At 47.2% G+C, this 16,588-nt stretch overlaps 4 protein-coding genes across 4 annotated transcripts; 2 read left to right on the top strand and 2 right to left on the bottom strand.

Annotated features, from left to right (window-relative positions):
- Window positions 1-3,589: 3,589 nt before the first annotated feature.
- HETIRDRAFT_118392 (uncharacterized protein) lies at window positions 3,590-5,450 on the top strand (the record flags this gene model as incomplete). The annotated part of the gene is made up of 8 exons (XM_009552690.1): window positions 3,590-3,641; window positions 3,788-3,840; window positions 3,977-4,050; window positions 4,100-4,130; window positions 4,320-4,442; window positions 4,689-4,730; window positions 4,790-5,052; window positions 5,099-5,450. The coding sequence occupies 8 exons, from the start codon at window positions 3,590-3,592 to the stop codon at window positions 5,448-5,450; spliced, it is 990 nt and encodes a 329-aa protein (XP_009550985.1).
- Window positions 5,451-6,595: 1,145 nt separating this feature from the next.
- Window positions 6,596-9,206, bottom strand: cpm100 (cytochrome P450 monooxygenase 100). The gene is made up of 12 exons (XM_009552689.1): window positions 9,028-9,206; window positions 8,834-8,971; window positions 8,724-8,781; window positions 8,537-8,648; window positions 8,417-8,468; window positions 8,268-8,350; window positions 7,858-8,206; window positions 7,781-7,794; window positions 7,558-7,728; window positions 7,347-7,476; window positions 7,108-7,294; window positions 6,596-7,044 (listed from the first exon to the last, which is right to left on the bottom strand). Exons 1-12 carry the CDS (start codon window positions 9,133-9,135, stop codon window positions 6,881-6,883), a joined length of 1,566 nt encoding a protein of 521 aa, XP_009550984.1. The 5' UTR covers window positions 9,136-9,206; the 3' UTR covers window positions 6,596-6,880.
- Window positions 9,207-10,511: 1,305 nt separating this feature from the next.
- On the top strand, window positions 10,512-12,571 carry HETIRDRAFT_411679 (uncharacterized protein). The gene is made up of 11 exons (XM_009552688.1): window positions 10,512-10,679; window positions 10,739-10,781; window positions 10,842-10,914; window positions 10,970-11,019; window positions 11,080-11,103; window positions 11,158-11,247; window positions 11,303-11,599; window positions 11,656-11,752; window positions 11,804-11,868; window positions 11,922-12,009; window positions 12,060-12,571. The coding sequence occupies exons 1-11, from the start codon at window positions 10,637-10,639 to the stop codon at window positions 12,165-12,167; spliced, it is 978 nt and encodes a 325-aa protein (XP_009550983.1). The 5' UTR covers window positions 10,512-10,636; the 3' UTR covers window positions 12,168-12,571.
- A 265-nt stretch (window positions 12,572-12,836) lies between these two features.
- On the bottom strand, window positions 12,837-16,578 carry HETIRDRAFT_446351 (uncharacterized protein; the record flags this gene model as incomplete). The annotated part of the gene is made up of 15 exons (XM_009552687.1): window positions 12,837-13,003; window positions 13,049-13,163; window positions 13,277-13,334; window positions 13,433-13,813; window positions 13,834-13,953; window positions 14,291-14,425; window positions 14,482-14,801; window positions 14,867-14,914; window positions 14,978-15,020; window positions 15,105-15,429; window positions 15,505-15,581; window positions 15,679-15,868; window positions 15,955-16,093; window positions 16,144-16,168; window positions 16,222-16,578. Coding segments are annotated over 15 exons (2,500 nt in total), but the record flags the coding sequence as incomplete, so codon positions are not given.
- Window positions 16,579-16,588: the final 10 nt, after the last annotated feature.

Below are 16,588 nucleotides of genomic sequence, written 5' to 3'. Positions count from 1 at the left end.
TGTAGACATCAAAGCTACATTCTGTAAGTGTCTGCTGCAATTCCTTTGCCTTGCTATTCTTAGTTATCATCTTGCTTACTAAGAAATAACTATTGAACCTTGTCTGGCCCTCTCACACTCACTTCCACTCCAGGCATTGCTATGTATACACCAACTTGTTGTTAATAATAGGACTATGTGAGCGTGATCTATGTGGACCTGCTATTCATGGTCCATCCAGTATTGATTATAATATACTTTTTTGAGAACTCACCAGGTTTTTTATAGATGAGAGCTAGTCTCTGTCTCATAGATCATCAAGATCAACATTCTCCATGTCTTCTTCAGTGTCTGACTCAAATTCAGGTGAGTTTCTTGAGTGGATTGATTTTTTGTGAAAATGCTGAATTTTTTATGCATGTTTCTTTCTTGGAGGGTGCCCTTGGGGATGCTTTGAATGCTATATAAGTTAGTAGCTCAGTGTGTCGTGGTTTGGAAATGCACCACCATCACAGCCTTAGTAATTTTTTTTAGAACTATTTAAGACTACCATTGAACTCAGATAAAAAAAAAATAGAGTTGATTAATGCTATTTCTAAGGCCCTACCATTTAATTTGGGGGTTGGCCAATTTTTAAGGGTCAAAATCAATAAAATGTAATTTATATGAGATTGGCTCATAGGATTTTGCTTGTAAGGAGCTCAAAATGCTTGTCTACTGAATGCACATCAATTCCAGTGGTTCTGGAGGGTAGGAAAATTAGTTAACTAAAATTATCAACTTTGCTTGTCTGGCACTGTAAAATTAAACCACCAACTTTATGCCTGCACACCCTAGACTAGTGCTCTAAGCCACTAAGCCACAAGGTCTAAATTATTTACCTAGTAACCTAAATATGTTAATATGAATAAGGCAATCTCAATATTTCTAATTTTCTTATACATTTATCTTTTATCTACTCTATATATAAAGAGGTCAATAAATATATTAAAAATCAGGGCTAATATTTGAATTTGGGCACTAGACAATGATATAGTAGTCTGATAAAAAATAAAGATAAAGCAAAGAAGTGTGAGAGTAAAGACAACAACATAGTTGGTGAAGCTATGTTAGTGTAGAAGGTGCACTGTCTCATATGTGGGTCTTGGGAATATGTAGCATAATCAATACACAAATGTTAGATTACAAGAGGAACTCAACATGACTGTCCTCCACAGTTCTCTAACATACTTTCTCAATTGTGTATAAACTATCCTTTATCAGTTCCAGATAATCATTTATGCATTCAGGATAGCAGCAGTCACAGTTAATGGTTGATCCTATGAGGTGAGTGGATAGCTAGGCAATAGCATGTGTTAGAACTTATGAGGCATGGGAGGTCTTGGACAAGATACTTGGACATTCTCCTAGTTTGGTAAAATGGCCCTTTGCAAGGGTGAGTTCCTTGTTTGTAATATGATTGGGCTGATAGGGCAGCAGATGATGCAGGTGATTAGATTTGAGATCAACACAGGATCTGGATCCTGTATCATGTTTGGAGTTGGGGGGCATACTATTACCATATATTGAGTAAGTTTTATCCATTAAGAACTTTGTGATTGCTCTGACACTTATGGATCATAAAGCCACATGGGCCAGAATTGACCCACCTTAATTGTAAATAGTATGTCATGGTTTCATATAATACAATTAATGCTAACTGTCCATATTGTGAGCAGTATTGGGAGTACTCTACAGGCAGTATATAGTTGGCACATAGGTATGTTCATTATAGGATGAGTTTCTCAAGGAGAGTGGTGTCCACTTGGATTCACATTGGGTTTGTACAACTGCTTTATTCTTGTGATATATGAAGCAGCAAGTGTTATGCAAAAAAGATATCTATATGGATACATTGGTCATAAGATTACTCAGTGAGCCAATAAATTTGTTGTTGAGTGTCCAGATTAAACATGTTTGATAGAGTAACTCTTAAGACATGTAAAACTTGCCCAACTGGCAGTGTGGTCAGGTGTGGGTGGCCTCCTATGCTTCATTTGTCAATTCTATAATGATTTATGAGGGGCTATAGAGCATTATAATGTATTCAATTGGAAGGAGGTCTATACCATGGATGTATAGTTGATTGGTTATGCATGAGTAGTAGTTTGCAAGAGATTGTGGGTTTGATGTCAGAGTTCATGAGGCCAACTAATAAAAGCACAAGCAAACAAGTGACTCAGTGCATGTGGACAATGACTGTTATATATAATAAGTACCTAATAGAAGTGCAAGCAAACAAGTGACTATGGTAAGTTAGTAACAGGTCTACAAAAGTATGAATGGTATAGTAGCTTACCTCAGTACATGTGGACAATGACTAAGGTGCTTGATAATGACGAATGTATGGTAACAATAGTATATTTGGAGTGTGAATAGGAACTGTATAGTGCTAAGGCATCAACTCCACAAAATAACATGTCTAAGTGAGTCCATAAAAGGAAACTGGTAACATATGATATAATAGTCTATTTGAAGCCAAAACATACCACTGCGCCTTTGTGCATGTTTATTGCTATAGCAAATCTCAATATTTAAACCTGCTTTGAGTTTATCAGGGAAAGCTCCATATTAAATTAACCATAGTTAAGCATAAATATAGCTATATACTATTAAGGATTTTCAGCTAACCCTCTTTCTAATCCTGAAATTATAAGATCTAATTAGAGCTAGTTAAAGCTAATTTATTATATGGATTTTTAGAAAAATATCAACTAACCTACTTCTATGGTTTCTCTACTACTACTATACCTCCAATTATAGAGTATGTATAGAGCTTACTAATCAAACTAAAGTTGCACCTTATAATAATCTTGCCCATTACCAGAATTGAACCAACAACCTTATTTGGTAACCTAAATATAATGATATACATAAGGCAATCTTAATATTTCTGATTTTCTTATATATTTATCTTTTATCTATTCTATATATAAAGGGGTCAATAAATACCCTAAAAATTAGGGCTTTTGATATCTGGATTTAGACACCAGACGATAATTTATTAAAATAATAGAAAATAAAGAATACAGTAAAAATAAAATTGTAGCACTTATATAATTTGGATTTGGGATATGTAAAATTGTAATTAGGTTGTAGATTTCAATGGAACTGTAATAATATAGACAATGTCCCCTTAATTGCAAATTTGGTCATGAAGTTGATTATGGATAATATATTCTAATTAGCTTAGATTAGTATTTTGAATAATTAGATCTAATTAAGAGAGGAGGTTTTTCCAGATGTTGAAGCCTTTTAATATAGGACATATCAGTTTGTAACAGATATATCTTCCTCCAATAGGACTGCTGTATCTTTCACTGGCAGGGTGGATGTATCAGTTATTGACAGGTGTATCAGTCCTGCGACTATCAGAAACAAGTATATATGTGTTGTTAGTAGTTACAATGGAAGTAGTATGGACATATCAGTTGAAAAAAGGACATATCCTTCCCATGACTAATAGTGGGAAGGACATATCAGTCTAACTGAAGTCCCTCTGTTGTTCTACCCATATGTAGCATCCTAAAATTTTTGGTGGTCCTTTGTGACATCTCAGCCCCTCTCCCAAATGTGTTCAAATATATGGTCATTTCGAGGTATCACACATTCACCTCATCGGGGTATGACTGACCATTGAATCTCATTGAAACTCAACACGCACCCAGCAGCGGAGCAAGACAGATTAGATGGGGATTTGGCGACTGCTAACCTGATTCGAGCAGACCTTCCTCCTGGCTGGTCACCCCAGATACCCCAATTTCGACAGTACACACAGACGCTGAATTCACACCCAGACAGAGTCTAGTCTTCACACATGTGGTGCGTTCCATTTTGTAATGTGCATGGGGAAACCTGTGTCCTCTGAATCACCCAAATACTAGTATACTCTTACTCTACAACTCTATCAGCGTCTACGCCGAATCTTTGATTTGATTTATGAACTGCGTCCCTGCAGAGACGCACCGGCGACATCCCGTGTGCAGACGCTGGTGACAAACAGCGGATGCGCATATGGCATAGAATAAAATGGTGAGTTGTAGCGATGCTCCAAATCACTGGGTACACGATAATATACCAGGACATATACCCGGAGCCATCTGCCAGAGACGGTGAGCCCGATACCCTTGTAATCGACACACTCAGAGTCATGATATTGAACTGGAGATACCTGGGAAGCCGGGTCCGGAGCGAGTCACCTTGTTATCAGGATGTACGCTGTGATGGGGTGCGGTGAATTCCACAATGTCGGGTCCGCTAGATTGATGCTGATCGCTACGTAGACCTCTCATTATCAACAGATAGAAGGAAACATAGTCATTCAGTTGAGCTGTAGCAGTGGGGACGCAGGCAGAGACCTCCTTGATCTCTTAATACAGCGCGTCTTGTCGCGGATAGGCGCAAGTCCAGGCGTGACGCGCTCAGTACGACCATTGGCCTTGCTACGCCAGGCATACATAGGAGCCTGTCTTGACTCTTGTCGGACGCCAACCACTCGCGAGTAGAGAGTGGAACCGCGTACGGAAGCGAGATGCTTGTGACTCGGTCTGACTGAGTGCCAGCTGTCACTACGACTCACAAGCTCAGTTGATATAACGGAGTGTATCCGGGCGACTCGAGCATCCTCGAACACATCTCGCCACGAAGAGCAAACACTCACAAAATCGCAGATGAAGGCCATCAAGGAGCCGCATTTAGAGACGTGGCCCGAAGTACGTGCGCACATTCCTTCCCAAAGCACTGCGAATTACAGGCTCATTTCCGATCGCAGGAACAACATGCGAAGAGATCATTGCGCGCACAAGGGTACACGATGCTTGATAGATCCAAGCCCCCTCGGGCCTCTCAAGTGGAGATAGTCAGGATCGAGGGCTACTGGTGGTGGAGATATCCAGCAGGCATTGCTCCCAAGATTGATCAACCCGCCAACCGCGAAGACGAGTTGAGAGGGATGAGGAAGCGGAAGGAGGTCGACGCACGCGTGCAACGACGTCGCCGAGGGGGCAAGACAGATATGATAGCAAGCGGCGGGTGGTGGAGTGGGGGGCATGTTGTGCATCAGGAGTTTGATGATGACCAGGGAGATGCCGAAATTGACAGTGGATGAGATCGAGGGAGAGCTTGAGGGTGTAGAGAGCGCATGTCCAAGGCAGCCGCGGGAGGTAACGTTGATGGAGATGGTGCGGCCGTCAAAGGTCAAGATCAGCAAGCTCAAAAGGCAACAGGTAAAACTCATTTCAAGAGACGAGGAAGAGTGGGTGCTGGACCTGGATTTGGAAGCAAATGTCACTCCGTCCGATGTCTCTCTTGAGCCGGACTCCGAGGGTACCTGGGATGAGGGCGAGTGGGAGGTCGTGGAATGCGCATCGAACACGGGAAGGGATAGGCGGAAGTTGTTCTCGGAAGTCGTTCGGGGGCACAAACCTGCGTAGAGTGGGAACGAGGATCTTTGTATGTCGGGAGAATCAGAGAATATCCTGCTGCGAAATCCGCGTATCGCGTAGCTTTTCAGGGCTTCGAGCGTCAGGGACCTCAGGGCCTCCGAGTTTCGGAGATGTTTATAAGTCTAGACAGTCGATCTGCAATATGCATGAAGACTCACAATTTGGCGCGACAAGGGATCCATCGCGTTCGCACAACTCAAATTTATGCAGGACGCTTTTCGCACGATGCTGAACCCCTGTTTGCTGGCACCGCGGAGTAGTCCTTCTTGAGAGGTCGACGAAGGTAGACGAGGGTCGATAACGGTCAGCCGACCTGGGTCTGCTGAACAGACATTGAGCTCTGAACGCAATATGCACGGCGACGGCATCAGCCGTATTCGATCCAGGCTCTCGTCGTTCCTCGTTCCATAAGACTGTTCTCGACAACATTCAGTGCTCCACTACAGGCAATCTCACCATTGGAATTGTAAAAGTAGGGAGGGCTCTGAGGCATAAGTTCCCATGGCGGTCAAAAGAAGTTCTGCATTCAGCTACTTGTATCTCTAAATCGGCCTGACAAACCTTGACGCGAGAGAGTTGGTTGGCAGACAATATGGAAGACGCCGACTTCCGCGTCTCTAGAGTTGCGGATTCAACTCTCATCTGTCGGCGCTTGGGTTCGGATTTGATTTGAGCAATTCGAAGACGATTGAACAATATATCAGATCGTCAGAGGTACATCGAGAGTTGCCCGGTCAGGTAGGAGTAGTTAGGCAAGTCGTTGATGGTAAGGACTTGTCAGATTTGCATGTATCGTCAGTGCATACACATGCACAGAATCAGCTTCTCTCGGCATGTTGCTGGACGACGGAAGGAGCTTTTTTGAGCGTCATGTATGGGACGAGTGCTTCTGATATGATGGTGTTAGGTCGGAGATGGCAACATCGTGAGTATCGTACCTCAAACCCATAGATACCGCACGATGAACGCCTTGAACAGACATACTCTAGTCGATATAGTGCAGGGCGTCAACATCGTGGCGTTCAACGTCACTATTGACATATTCAGCTTGACTCTGTATGTCGCATGCCGCTTGAATGATTCACCATGCCATAATCTCGAGAAGTCTGATGTTCAGACTTGAGGGTCAACTTGATCGCGTCGGGGCAGAGGAACGTCGTATGTATTGATAAACTCCAAAACAATATCAATATGCCAGTGAATAGTATATCCGAGATACCCAAAGAAGCTACTGTGCCGCCGATGCATGATGGGAGGAGCGAGCGTCCGTGCAGAGTGTGCGCATCGAAGTGTTCTATACAATGGACTCCACAGCCGCCTCGACAAGTGGGTGTGCGACATGGTCAGCAGACCACTGGTTCGGCAGCGATAAGTGTGTGAATATTAGTCCAGAAGGGGTTATTGCGTTCCAACGGCGCTCAACTCTGTTGCGCCAACGAGATGTGGAGGGGAAGGAGACCACCCTTGCCGTCGATGACGGGCTGCAGGGTGGGGGAGATGACGCGACGAATGTTCGCTGTTGTGCTTCTGAACTCGATGGACCGGATGAGCGTCGCCACAATAACTTTGAACTCGACGATAGCTATGGCGGCCGTGGGCGTCAGAATTGAAAACTGTGCGTGATTTCCGGGCTCCGTTTGCTTACCGAGTCGGTACCCAATGCAGCTCCGTGGTCCGTCGCAGAAAGTGACGATATTGCCCCATCCACGAGGCAGCTCACTCGACGGGGGAACGCCCCCCGGTGTCAGCCAGCGTTCGGGCTTGAATTCATGACCGTCAGGGCCCCAGACATCGGGGTTTACGTTCATGGTTGCGAAGGGCAGGTGGAAGACCTGAATATTACGGATGAGCAATATACAGAAAAATAGCGAACATGTTACTCACCTGTCCAGCCTTGACATGCAGGGAAGTAAGTGTCCTTCCGTCGGTTGTACGAATCGGTTTGCTCAAGGGGATGATATCGTCTTCCAAAGCAACCCGTTCAGTACGGGGCGCAGCAGGGTGAAGACGGAGACTGTAAATGTGTCAGGCGATAGGCAAGGTGTCGATTTAAGTTCGAGATTTCACATGCAGGGGGTCAAGGAAATATACGCACCCTTCGCGTACAACTGCGTCGAGGTACTCGAGCTTCTGGACATTATCATAGTCCAAATCCTGACCGAATGTCTGTATCTCCTCACGGAGCTTCTGCTGGACTTCGGGGTTGCGCGCAAGGTCAAGAAGGGTGAAATTAAGGGAGCCTGCAGTAGTTTCGTGCCCAACCATGCTATATAATATATTGGCCAGCTGTCTCGGTTACCATTAATCATCGCACTTACAGGAACGTGGCAATCTATCAAAATACAAGAATGGCTCATCAGTAATGAACGAACACGGGGTAAGATCAAAACCCTACGTTGTCAAGAATCTGTGCATGCGAGAGGCCCTTCTCGCCCTTCAGGTCCCGGCTGTCCTTGATCAGTAGAGACAGTATGTCCTTGCCCTTGTCTGAAATCTGTCCCTTTTCGAGAATGCGCGATGCTAACTTGGTGACGATACTCTTGGCAACACCTTCCTCTTGCAAACCACCAATGGGGAGTTTGGCAATCCAGGGGAATGTGAAAAGAAGGATAGGAGCGAGGAAACCTGCGAACGTCAAGCCCATGTTCACATCCTTGTGCCAGGATGCGGATATTTCCTTCGCTTCTGTGCTTTCGCCCATGTTGAAATCATGACCGAAGGCAGTACGTCCAAGAATGTCGAGGCTGTGACGCACATGTTAGGGTCACGATGGTCGACGATCCTGTGGCGCTGACAGAAACTTACGTGCACGCGGAGGTGTGAGGGACAATATTGATAGTCATCTCCCCACCATTCGAAAGAATTTGGTTAGTGAGTCTGCTTTCGAGCTTTTTTAGGAATAACCAATTTCATGTTAGCGGCATGCGATTGAATGGGCAGCAAGGGCATCATACCTTCTCAGCGCATTCCCAGACATCATCGGCCATGCCACGGACGCTTTCCGGACTGGAAGCATATTTCGTTGATCAGAGATGACAAGCCCCCGGTTCCGAAAAGAGACCTATCAAACTTACGAAAAAGCGGGAGCAAGAAGTCGGCGTTGGTGCCTATGCTCTGCGCCCTCCGCCCAGACCAATCCCTTCCCGAGGAGTTTGACCACGATAGGTCGGAACATCGGAGCTTTCACTGAAGCGGCAGAAAATGTCAGAAACAATGTGTCGATGGAACAACCAGGCGGTTATCCATGAATGATTAACTCACCATATCTCTCCGAGTACTGGAAGACGTGTGCTGCTGCTGCATTGTCTGCTACAACAATCTACTGCAACATCAGCTCTATCAGCCATGCAGATGTGTCGACAAGTACTTACCACATCACCGTGAAAAAGTGCGGCCTTGATCTTGAAGAGCGGGCCTAACCGAGCGGCCCACTTGTTGTACATCTCACAGGCCTGGTGTTCAAACACCTGACGCTCATTGCCCCAAATCCAGCTGCCTTCACTGGCAGGCTGCCAAGCGGCGTCAAGGCCTATTCAGTTCTCGGAGAACAAAGAAGGATCCTCACAGGGCTAGGAAGGTAACTGACGTCCCGCTTCTTGCTGAAGACATACCGTGCGAGCACAGCTAACACGACAGTCGACAGCAGCAATGAGAAGGACGGGGCGAGCGACATGATCGGTCAAGAGGATGTTGTAGGCGAAATCAAAAGAAAGTCGGGGTGCTGTGTGCGACGAGATGTACAATACGAGAGTCGAAGTTAAGAAGCTGAAGCAGCCGCGACAGAATATTTATCTGCCTTGAGTGGGACGCCAGCGCAGAACTCCGGGGCTCGGTCTTCATGTATTACTGTATCATCTAAGACCATCGCTTCTCGCTGTGAATTACAGACACTCGTTCTGGTCCAGCTTGGCCCACGTTTCGGTATTTAGCCGTGGCGTCCTTATAGGGAAACGGGTCACGGCAATAGCAAGCTGCATTTGATTAAAACCTACCCCCGTTTCGAGGCCTATTTTCGACCTCCGTACGTAAAGCAAAAGCCTTTGGATCGGAATGTGTATCACTCACCGGCGCTGTGCACAACTTTTTAAGTGTTTGCTGACGCTGCGCGACTTCTCATATCTTTCACGGTCAACGATGGGACTTACCAGCATCCAATAGAGTCCGTGGCGCTGCGAGGTGACAGCGCCACTAGTCGTGTACCCCTTCCGGCAGAGAGGTTGGCAAAAATAAGTATCCTATTCCGGGCGTTAACAGGCGTTAACCGCCAGGTGCCGAAGAGTCTAATCAATTGACGGCAAAGTGACGCCTCGTAAGTCACGTCGTGACATTTATCGAGGCACCTCCACGTAGGTTTACGCCTGCCAGCTACGTATGATCCTCTCCAACGTCCATTCCGTGGGATGCCGTTCATTGACCTTTGACATTCGAACCCCACCGAGAAAAAGGGATAATGCCTGCATTGCGGGGAGAATGGTTCCCGAGAAGAACAGCGGCAACCACTAGGTAGGTCCAAGTGACGAGCTATGATGTACTTATGCGTACGAGACGCGCCTGGGAGGATAACGAGAGTTTGCACTTAGGCGCGGTTGAAATCAGAAGACGTCTTAACGACGCCCGCGCTGACCGCTGCCCCGCATGCTCATGAACACATATTCGCGCCCATTGCGCAGTGTTCAAGACAACTAGGGCTCGTACGGCCTGGCAGGGCCTTGCTCGGTCCCCAAGCATGTTGGGCAGGCTATCATATACATTTTTATGCGAGTGCTGCGGCGAAAGCGTGGCTGTGGGGTGTGGTGCCGGAGAGCGCTTCTTGGCAGCGGTGCCTAGACTGCTCGAGCGAAGAAGCGTGATCCAAGCAAAAAAAAACGCGCCTGCTTCCGTCCCCAGCGCGTCTCTCGTGAGGAGGGACTCCCGAGATCCTCAGATCCGAGGTTCCTTCTTGAACCCTGAGACTCTCACGTTCTCCAGTTCGTCATTATCCATTCCCAATTTGCCCTCCATCAATCTGGTACTTATACTCCTTCGTCGCTCCTTTCATATCCTTCTTCACCGTCTGGTCTCCCCACTTCCCCCTTGATCCTCCGGCTGTGAAGAGCCTCGTCCTTCATTTATCCTCTTGTAGATCCAACCAAATCAGCCTTCACCCTTCATCCCCCTCCTGTCGATAAGTCACTATGGTTGATTGGCAGTCCGTACCAGAGCTCATGCACGATGCAGGTAAGTACATGCGATTCACCTTGTCGTGGAACCTCGCTCACGCGGATCGGAAAATCTAGATGCCTTCGGAAAGTTCATGCACGCGTTGCTCGGTCTATATTTGTGAGGGTCTATTCGTACCGGTAACTTCCTGTCGGGTTCCAACTCTCAAATTCACTGCAGATGGGAATGGTTCACCTCCCTTGACTTCGATCTTGCGTTCATCATTGGCAAAAGAAAATTCCGATGGCCACTGGTACGCGGCACTGCCAAGTGTTCCGGCAGTGATGCTCATGCTCGGCTTGTCTTAGGCTTTCTACTTCGTTGGGCGCTACAGTATGTTGGCTGCGCTAGTGGGAATGTGAGTCAGCGATGACAATCAATGTGTTAGTACTCGCCGATATTGAATCCCCCCGTTTAGTGTTGTTGCCTTGAATGTCAGGACGTGAGTAGCATCTGCTTTCTGAAATTACTTCCGCGGTACCGACGTCTGTCTTAGGGAAGTGAATTGCCAGGCGTTGTACACATTCAACCAAATCGCCGGCAATTTCACCATCGGGTTTGCAAGCATCAACCTGTCCCTTCGAACGTGAGTGTCTGTTCTGTCGTCCCTTTGAAAGAGAATCAACTCAACTTGTATGTAGTATGGCGATCTGGTCGCAGAACAAGCTTATCGTGATCCCACTCGCCGCCATCATCTGTGGACACTGGGGTCTGCTCTTGCGGGGAGTCGTGCTTGTCAAGGCGCAGTGGGTCGAGGGCCAGGGCTGCGCGATCACTGGTTCTAGCAATACCATCCTCATCGCCACATATGTGTATACGATGACTTTCGACTTCGTCGTCACCATCTTGACAGCGTACAAGCTCGCCTTCAAGAAAGGCACTCGCAGCCAGTTGGTCTCCATGATCTTTGCCGACGGCTTGATCTACTTCGTCATTGCGTAAGTTCGATCCTGGTTGATCAGACGAGAGACTGTTTTTGACGCGATATCGTCAGGTTCCTTTCTAACACAATTGCTGTGATCTTCCTTGTCCTCAATTTAAACGCCGTAATGTCCGTAATTGCCGCTGTTCCGTCAGCTGTCGTCTCCACTGTAAGCGCGCTGTTTTCATTCACTGATGCGCAAACGCTGATTGATACGCAGATCGTAGCCTGTCGCGTCGTTCGACGGCTGAGCAACTACACGAACAAGGGTCCAGAGATGTTCACGTACGTAATCGGGCATGATCGCATTGGTCTCACATCTGATGTCTTGGTACTAGTCCCACACAAGGATCCACACTCGAGTTTCACTCTGGACAGCGCAGTGCTAACATCGCGGTGAACAGGTCACAGGGTGTGCACGTACAGGTCAGTTTTTGCACTCTAGTTTGCTCGACAGCGCTCAGCTCTTCCTATAGATGGACACCTTTGCCGTTGCGGACAAGGCAGAACACGTAGTCAAGGACGCAGATTCTGACGTGGAGGCACAGGGGATCCACGACGATTTCAAGCGACCAGCTTACTAGGCTCTTCAGTCCTCTTTCACAGGTGGTATATATATCGTCTGCCTGTTCCTTGCCACTCTTTACACCGACACATCCCTCACCCTGCGCGTATCCTCCCTACCCGCAGGCTAATTCCTTTCCGTCTTTCCGACTCTTCTCTTGGGGTAAAAAGTCTTGTTGCATTTCCCTCGACGGGATCGGATTGTGGATTGAGTCCATATTATACCCATCAAAAGCCTTCATCGTTGTCAAAAGCTGTATTACGGAGCGAGGCCCGTTCTTCCGTCTTCTAAATCAGAATGGTCGTATGTGGCTCTCTTCCGTCGTTGCACATTGTGTATTTGTAGAATTCAAGTTGGGATACCTTGCTGTCCGAGCATCATTGGTCCATTGTTCCGGAACGCCAATCTCGATATTATCTTCGGATTTAGCTTGGAACGAAAGTCGGGGAAGCGAGGGTGGGGCTCTTTCTGGTTCTTTACTGGTTCTTTGCGGAGGCACATCCGATGAGATCTTGTTAAGCTCCGAAGCTCTGCTGCTTCTCCGTTGTAGAAGCGAAGTGCATTGGCTTTTAAGCATTTCACAAAGATTTGGGTGGGAAGCAGGCCAGTAGGGGTTTAAAATACTCGCGCCAATTTTGGGGCCATCGCACTGCGCACAGAATTTGGACGATGTGGAGGAGACTGTCGTCTAGGACGTAGCGGGAAACGGTACGTACACCGTTGAGTGGCCGATCAATTCTGACTTATTGCCTGTTACGTTGAGCTCTAAGGGGAGCACTGCGGAACGAAGACTAGGAACGGACTGGAACGCAGAGACAACCGAGTCCAACATCCAGCCGAGCTTGCCCAGATCACCTAAGTATTTCACATCTACGGTGTTCAACGCCTTGAAAGACTTACGGCCCCAATTTTTCAGCATGGCGTGTTTCGCAACTTTTTCGACTCTTACGAAACGCTGACAGCGGAGATAAGGCTCCAAGCTATTATATATCACCCTTCTGGCTTGCGCTAGCAACTAAGTTCAAGCAAGATGTGATTGTAGCACAGGGAACAGCACGCAGTTACAGCATCTAAACGAGCCGTTGACTTTTTACTTGTATTCTGACTGCATCCGCTAGCTCTGTACACCTGGCCAGTCAAGTAATCGTTATCTCCGACCACTTGCGCGCAGGAATAGGTTGCGCAGCTATGCAACGATTTAGGAACATCAGTATGGTGTCAGAAAGCTATACGATGCAGTTACCAGCCTCTTCAATATCGAACCTATACGGCGCCATGGCCCACCCTTCTGCCTTCATCATCTTCACCCGCTCCTTACTCATTCTACACCTGATGAACCCGTTCCACATATCAAACTCATCTACTGTAGTCAGAATATAGAGCTCTCCCAGCTTCTTCACGATATTACCCTCCAGTACCTTGTTCGTCCTTTTCGCGATATTATCAGGTTGATACGACCCTGGCTTGTAGAACATAAGTGCCATCACAGGGTCGAACGGAGAAACAAGATTCATGGCGGTCCTAGGAGTGAACTTATGCCTAGGTACGAGCGCCTCGAATGACCCTATCTCATCGAAGGCCTTCGCGAAATCATCCGGCAGGGAAGCGCCTCGTACGACAAGGCGAGAACATTCTCGAAGTCCACTCGCCAGGGGTCGAGGCATACTTTACGCCCAGACACCTACCATGTGTCGTCCGATAGCGGAATGGGGAGTTGTCCGCGGTAGATGGCAACCTCCGAGGTCAAAGAGCCTGCTAGGACTTGCTGCGGATACTCTGTCAGCCAATGAGATGGAAAACTGACACTGTACAGGCGAATGAGCAATCCAATGAAAGCGGTAAGATTTATAGGATATCTAATGAGGTGACGACCTTTTTGCGGTATACCGGGGACGAGCGCGCTGAAAAGGTCACGCGTGAGCCATATGTTGAGCTCGTCGCGTTAAGCGAGGGTCGTCAACGGCCGAGGAAGTGGTTCAGGAAGCCAGCTAGAAAACATCCCACATAGGCTCCATATCTACAACGCGGCACCTAAGAAAGCGAGAAACATCTCTCGGAAGAAGCAGCGCATAGCTGAGGGAAGAGTGCAGGAGTAAGCATCAGGTTGTGTATGTAACGTTGGTAAACAGAGTCGGGCCTTACTTGTAGCAGAACCGATCACCACCTTCCCAAACTGAAGTGTTGAGGAGACAATTTGCAGCAACGGCTGTATCCGACTCGTTCTCCAAGCTCGGAAGCGTGTACACAGCCGTATTGAGTGGTCCATGGGTGTAATCCCTGTTATAGAGACAGTGAGATCGAGTGAGGTGTCCAAAGGTAGATGGTCAACACACGGTACGTTGCTAAGCCATGCACGCGTATAGGACTTAGGGAAGTGACCCGGTCTAGATCTGTGTCCTGGCAGCCTCGTCTTTGCCAATTCCTGTGAAAGATCCCCGAGTAGAATCTCGATCTGTATGCAGCCTTGAAAAGCTTTGAAAGCATCTACCACAGCGTCGAAGAAGATTTCTGTGACACATAAGGAGGGGAAATCTTCGTCGATCTTGTTATTCAACAACCCCATCCGCTCGGCAAACTGATGAATTGACCGAACGAATACAAATGGATCCATGATTATTCTAGGGTATCCGATTTCTCGTTCATGAACGCTGTCCTGCAACAAACAATGTTAGTACGACGAATTCAAGGAAATGTTTCAGGAAGTGGATATTCTCGTACGAAGAACGAAGGATTGGGCTTCCACGTTTCCCGTATGTGTGCGTTGACCTATAAAATGGACTTATGATAGATCGACGGCTCAAAGGCGACATTATTTTTGGACAAACAGACCTTCTTCACCGACTGTTTCGACAATCTGGTGTTTTTTAGACCCCTGATTTGACCTCAGAGCTCTTCAAAACCGTCGTGCCTCGACCTCAAGATGGATGGTGGGAGGTGTGCCTTAGTGAACTCATACCAACTCCCCCCCTCAAGAAACTTGAGGGGAGAGCCAGGTCCCATGCCATCAGGATCCAACATGATATCTACTAATACTGATTTGGCAAGTTTCAACCACTCCGCACGCCTCTTGGGGTCAGTAGGCAGAGGCTCAGTCATATGAGGCTCTGCCGAGCTAATGACATCCTGGTCTTGCATCGCACCAACGGCTCCTTCCACGTCTTGACGCTCTTCTTCTCTACGCTGGTTGATATTATCCCGGTAGGTCGACACATTGCCAGGGTCTTCCATCACATTCGAGGCGAATGTTTTGGGCTGCTTGATATCATGATAGTCGAATATGCCTCGAACCGTTTTGCGATGGAGTCCGGCGCCCCAGTGTCTGAGGGGATACAAGATACCGGCAATCGACTACTCACCAATGTGAAGCCACACTAGAAGCTGGGGAGGGCGCATGTTCAAGCGCTTGATCTGGTCCTTGACAATATCGCGGAAACTGACGCCGGCACATTCAATTAGCGCAAAAAGATAAAAAGTTCAGTGTGGCTTCGTACCGCTGATGGCAGCAAGATGGCATGACGACCCCTCAGTACGCATAGAAGATTGTTGCCTTGATCTCAGCCTCTTTTTCTTCGTTATTTGGCATTTCCAACGATTGTTCCAATAGCGCAAAAATGCAGAGATCACGGGCCAAAGTCTTGGGATGGATATCTAAAAGCGTGATATTTACTTTGAAGCTATCCTGTTTTGCTTTAGTCAGTTTGAGATATTTCTGGTGTAGGCCTATGATGAAGCCAAATACATGGCGGACTAAAATGAAGAACGGAGCTATAAGCTTCATGAGCAGGAATGATACGACGGAATTTTACCATCGCCGACGCCGCCAAACAAGAATGCTAGACAAGAAAGACGCAAATATTTCATCTTGCGAAGGTCTAGGGGATTTGTGTCGACGTCTTCTTCAGGGCCCCAATCTTGGATGATTGACATTATGTCGTCTTGGCCAAGCTATAGACAGATAGAAGTTCTCCTAAAAAGTTGTTCATGAAACGACGCACCGTGCAATATTCCAAGACAGGGTCTCTGCCAAGACATTGTAAAAAATCAACCAACAAGAGTAAGAGGAGGCGACTGACGCTGCTTTCTTCGCAATAGGGATACGAACAAGTCTGTCCTGTGCAGCGTCGCGACCCCGGGATACTGCCTCAATTTCTTTTTCGACGCGTTTCCAGTCCTTCCAAGCTCGTACAGTATCTCTAGGAACCTCTGAACTCTTTGATAGGGCTTCGTTGAACTTTCGTTCAAGCGCCTGGATGGCGCCTGAGCTCTGTTGCAGCACGTCAGATGAGATAGTCCCGCTTCGGACACCATAGCTAAGACTCTTAGCCAAACGAGTATAAAGTTGCGAAGAAAAACTTGGGTTCACGTCTGGTTTTGGAAGCCTTTCCACAGAGCGGCAGATTGCTTCAAAACAAGCAGCGTAGTCACCCATCTCGTATAAAG

Source organism: Heterobasidion irregulare (genome assembly GCF_000320585.1).
Source record: "Heterobasidion irregulare TC 32-1 unplaced genomic scaffold scaffold_10, whole genome shotgun sequence".
In the NCBI taxonomy this organism is placed as follows: domain Eukaryota; kingdom Fungi; phylum Basidiomycota; class Agaricomycetes; order Russulales; family Bondarzewiaceae; genus Heterobasidion; species Heterobasidion irregulare.
Note: the sequence above shows the minus strand (reverse complement) of the source record. Positions and strands in the feature narration are given on the sequence as shown.

Coding starts and splice junctions, on each gene's coding strand:
- cpm100 (XM_009552689.1), bottom strand. CDS start 9,135: ATGTCGCTCGCCCCGTCCTTCTCATTGCTGCTGTCGACTGTCGTGTTA. Junction 8,972..9,027: donor TCAGTTACCTTCCTAGCCCT/GTGAGGATCCTT, acceptor GCCGCTTGGCAG/CCTGCCAGTGAAGGCAGCTG. Junction 8,782..8,833: donor CACTTTTTCACGGTGATGTG/GTAAGTACTTGT, acceptor ATGTTGCAGTAG/ATTGTTGTAGCAGACAATGC.
- HETIRDRAFT_411679 (XM_009552688.1), top strand. CDS start 10,637: ATGGTTGATTGGCAGTCCGTACCAGAGCTCATGCACGATGCAG. Junction 11,104..11,157: donor GTTGCCTTGAATGTCAGGAC/GTGAGTAGCATC, acceptor CGTCTGTCTTAG/GGAAGTGAATTGCCAGGCGT. Junction 11,753..11,803: donor CGTCAGCTGTCGTCTCCACT/GTAAGCGCGCTG, acceptor ATTGATACGCAG/ATCGTAGCCTGTCGCGTCGT.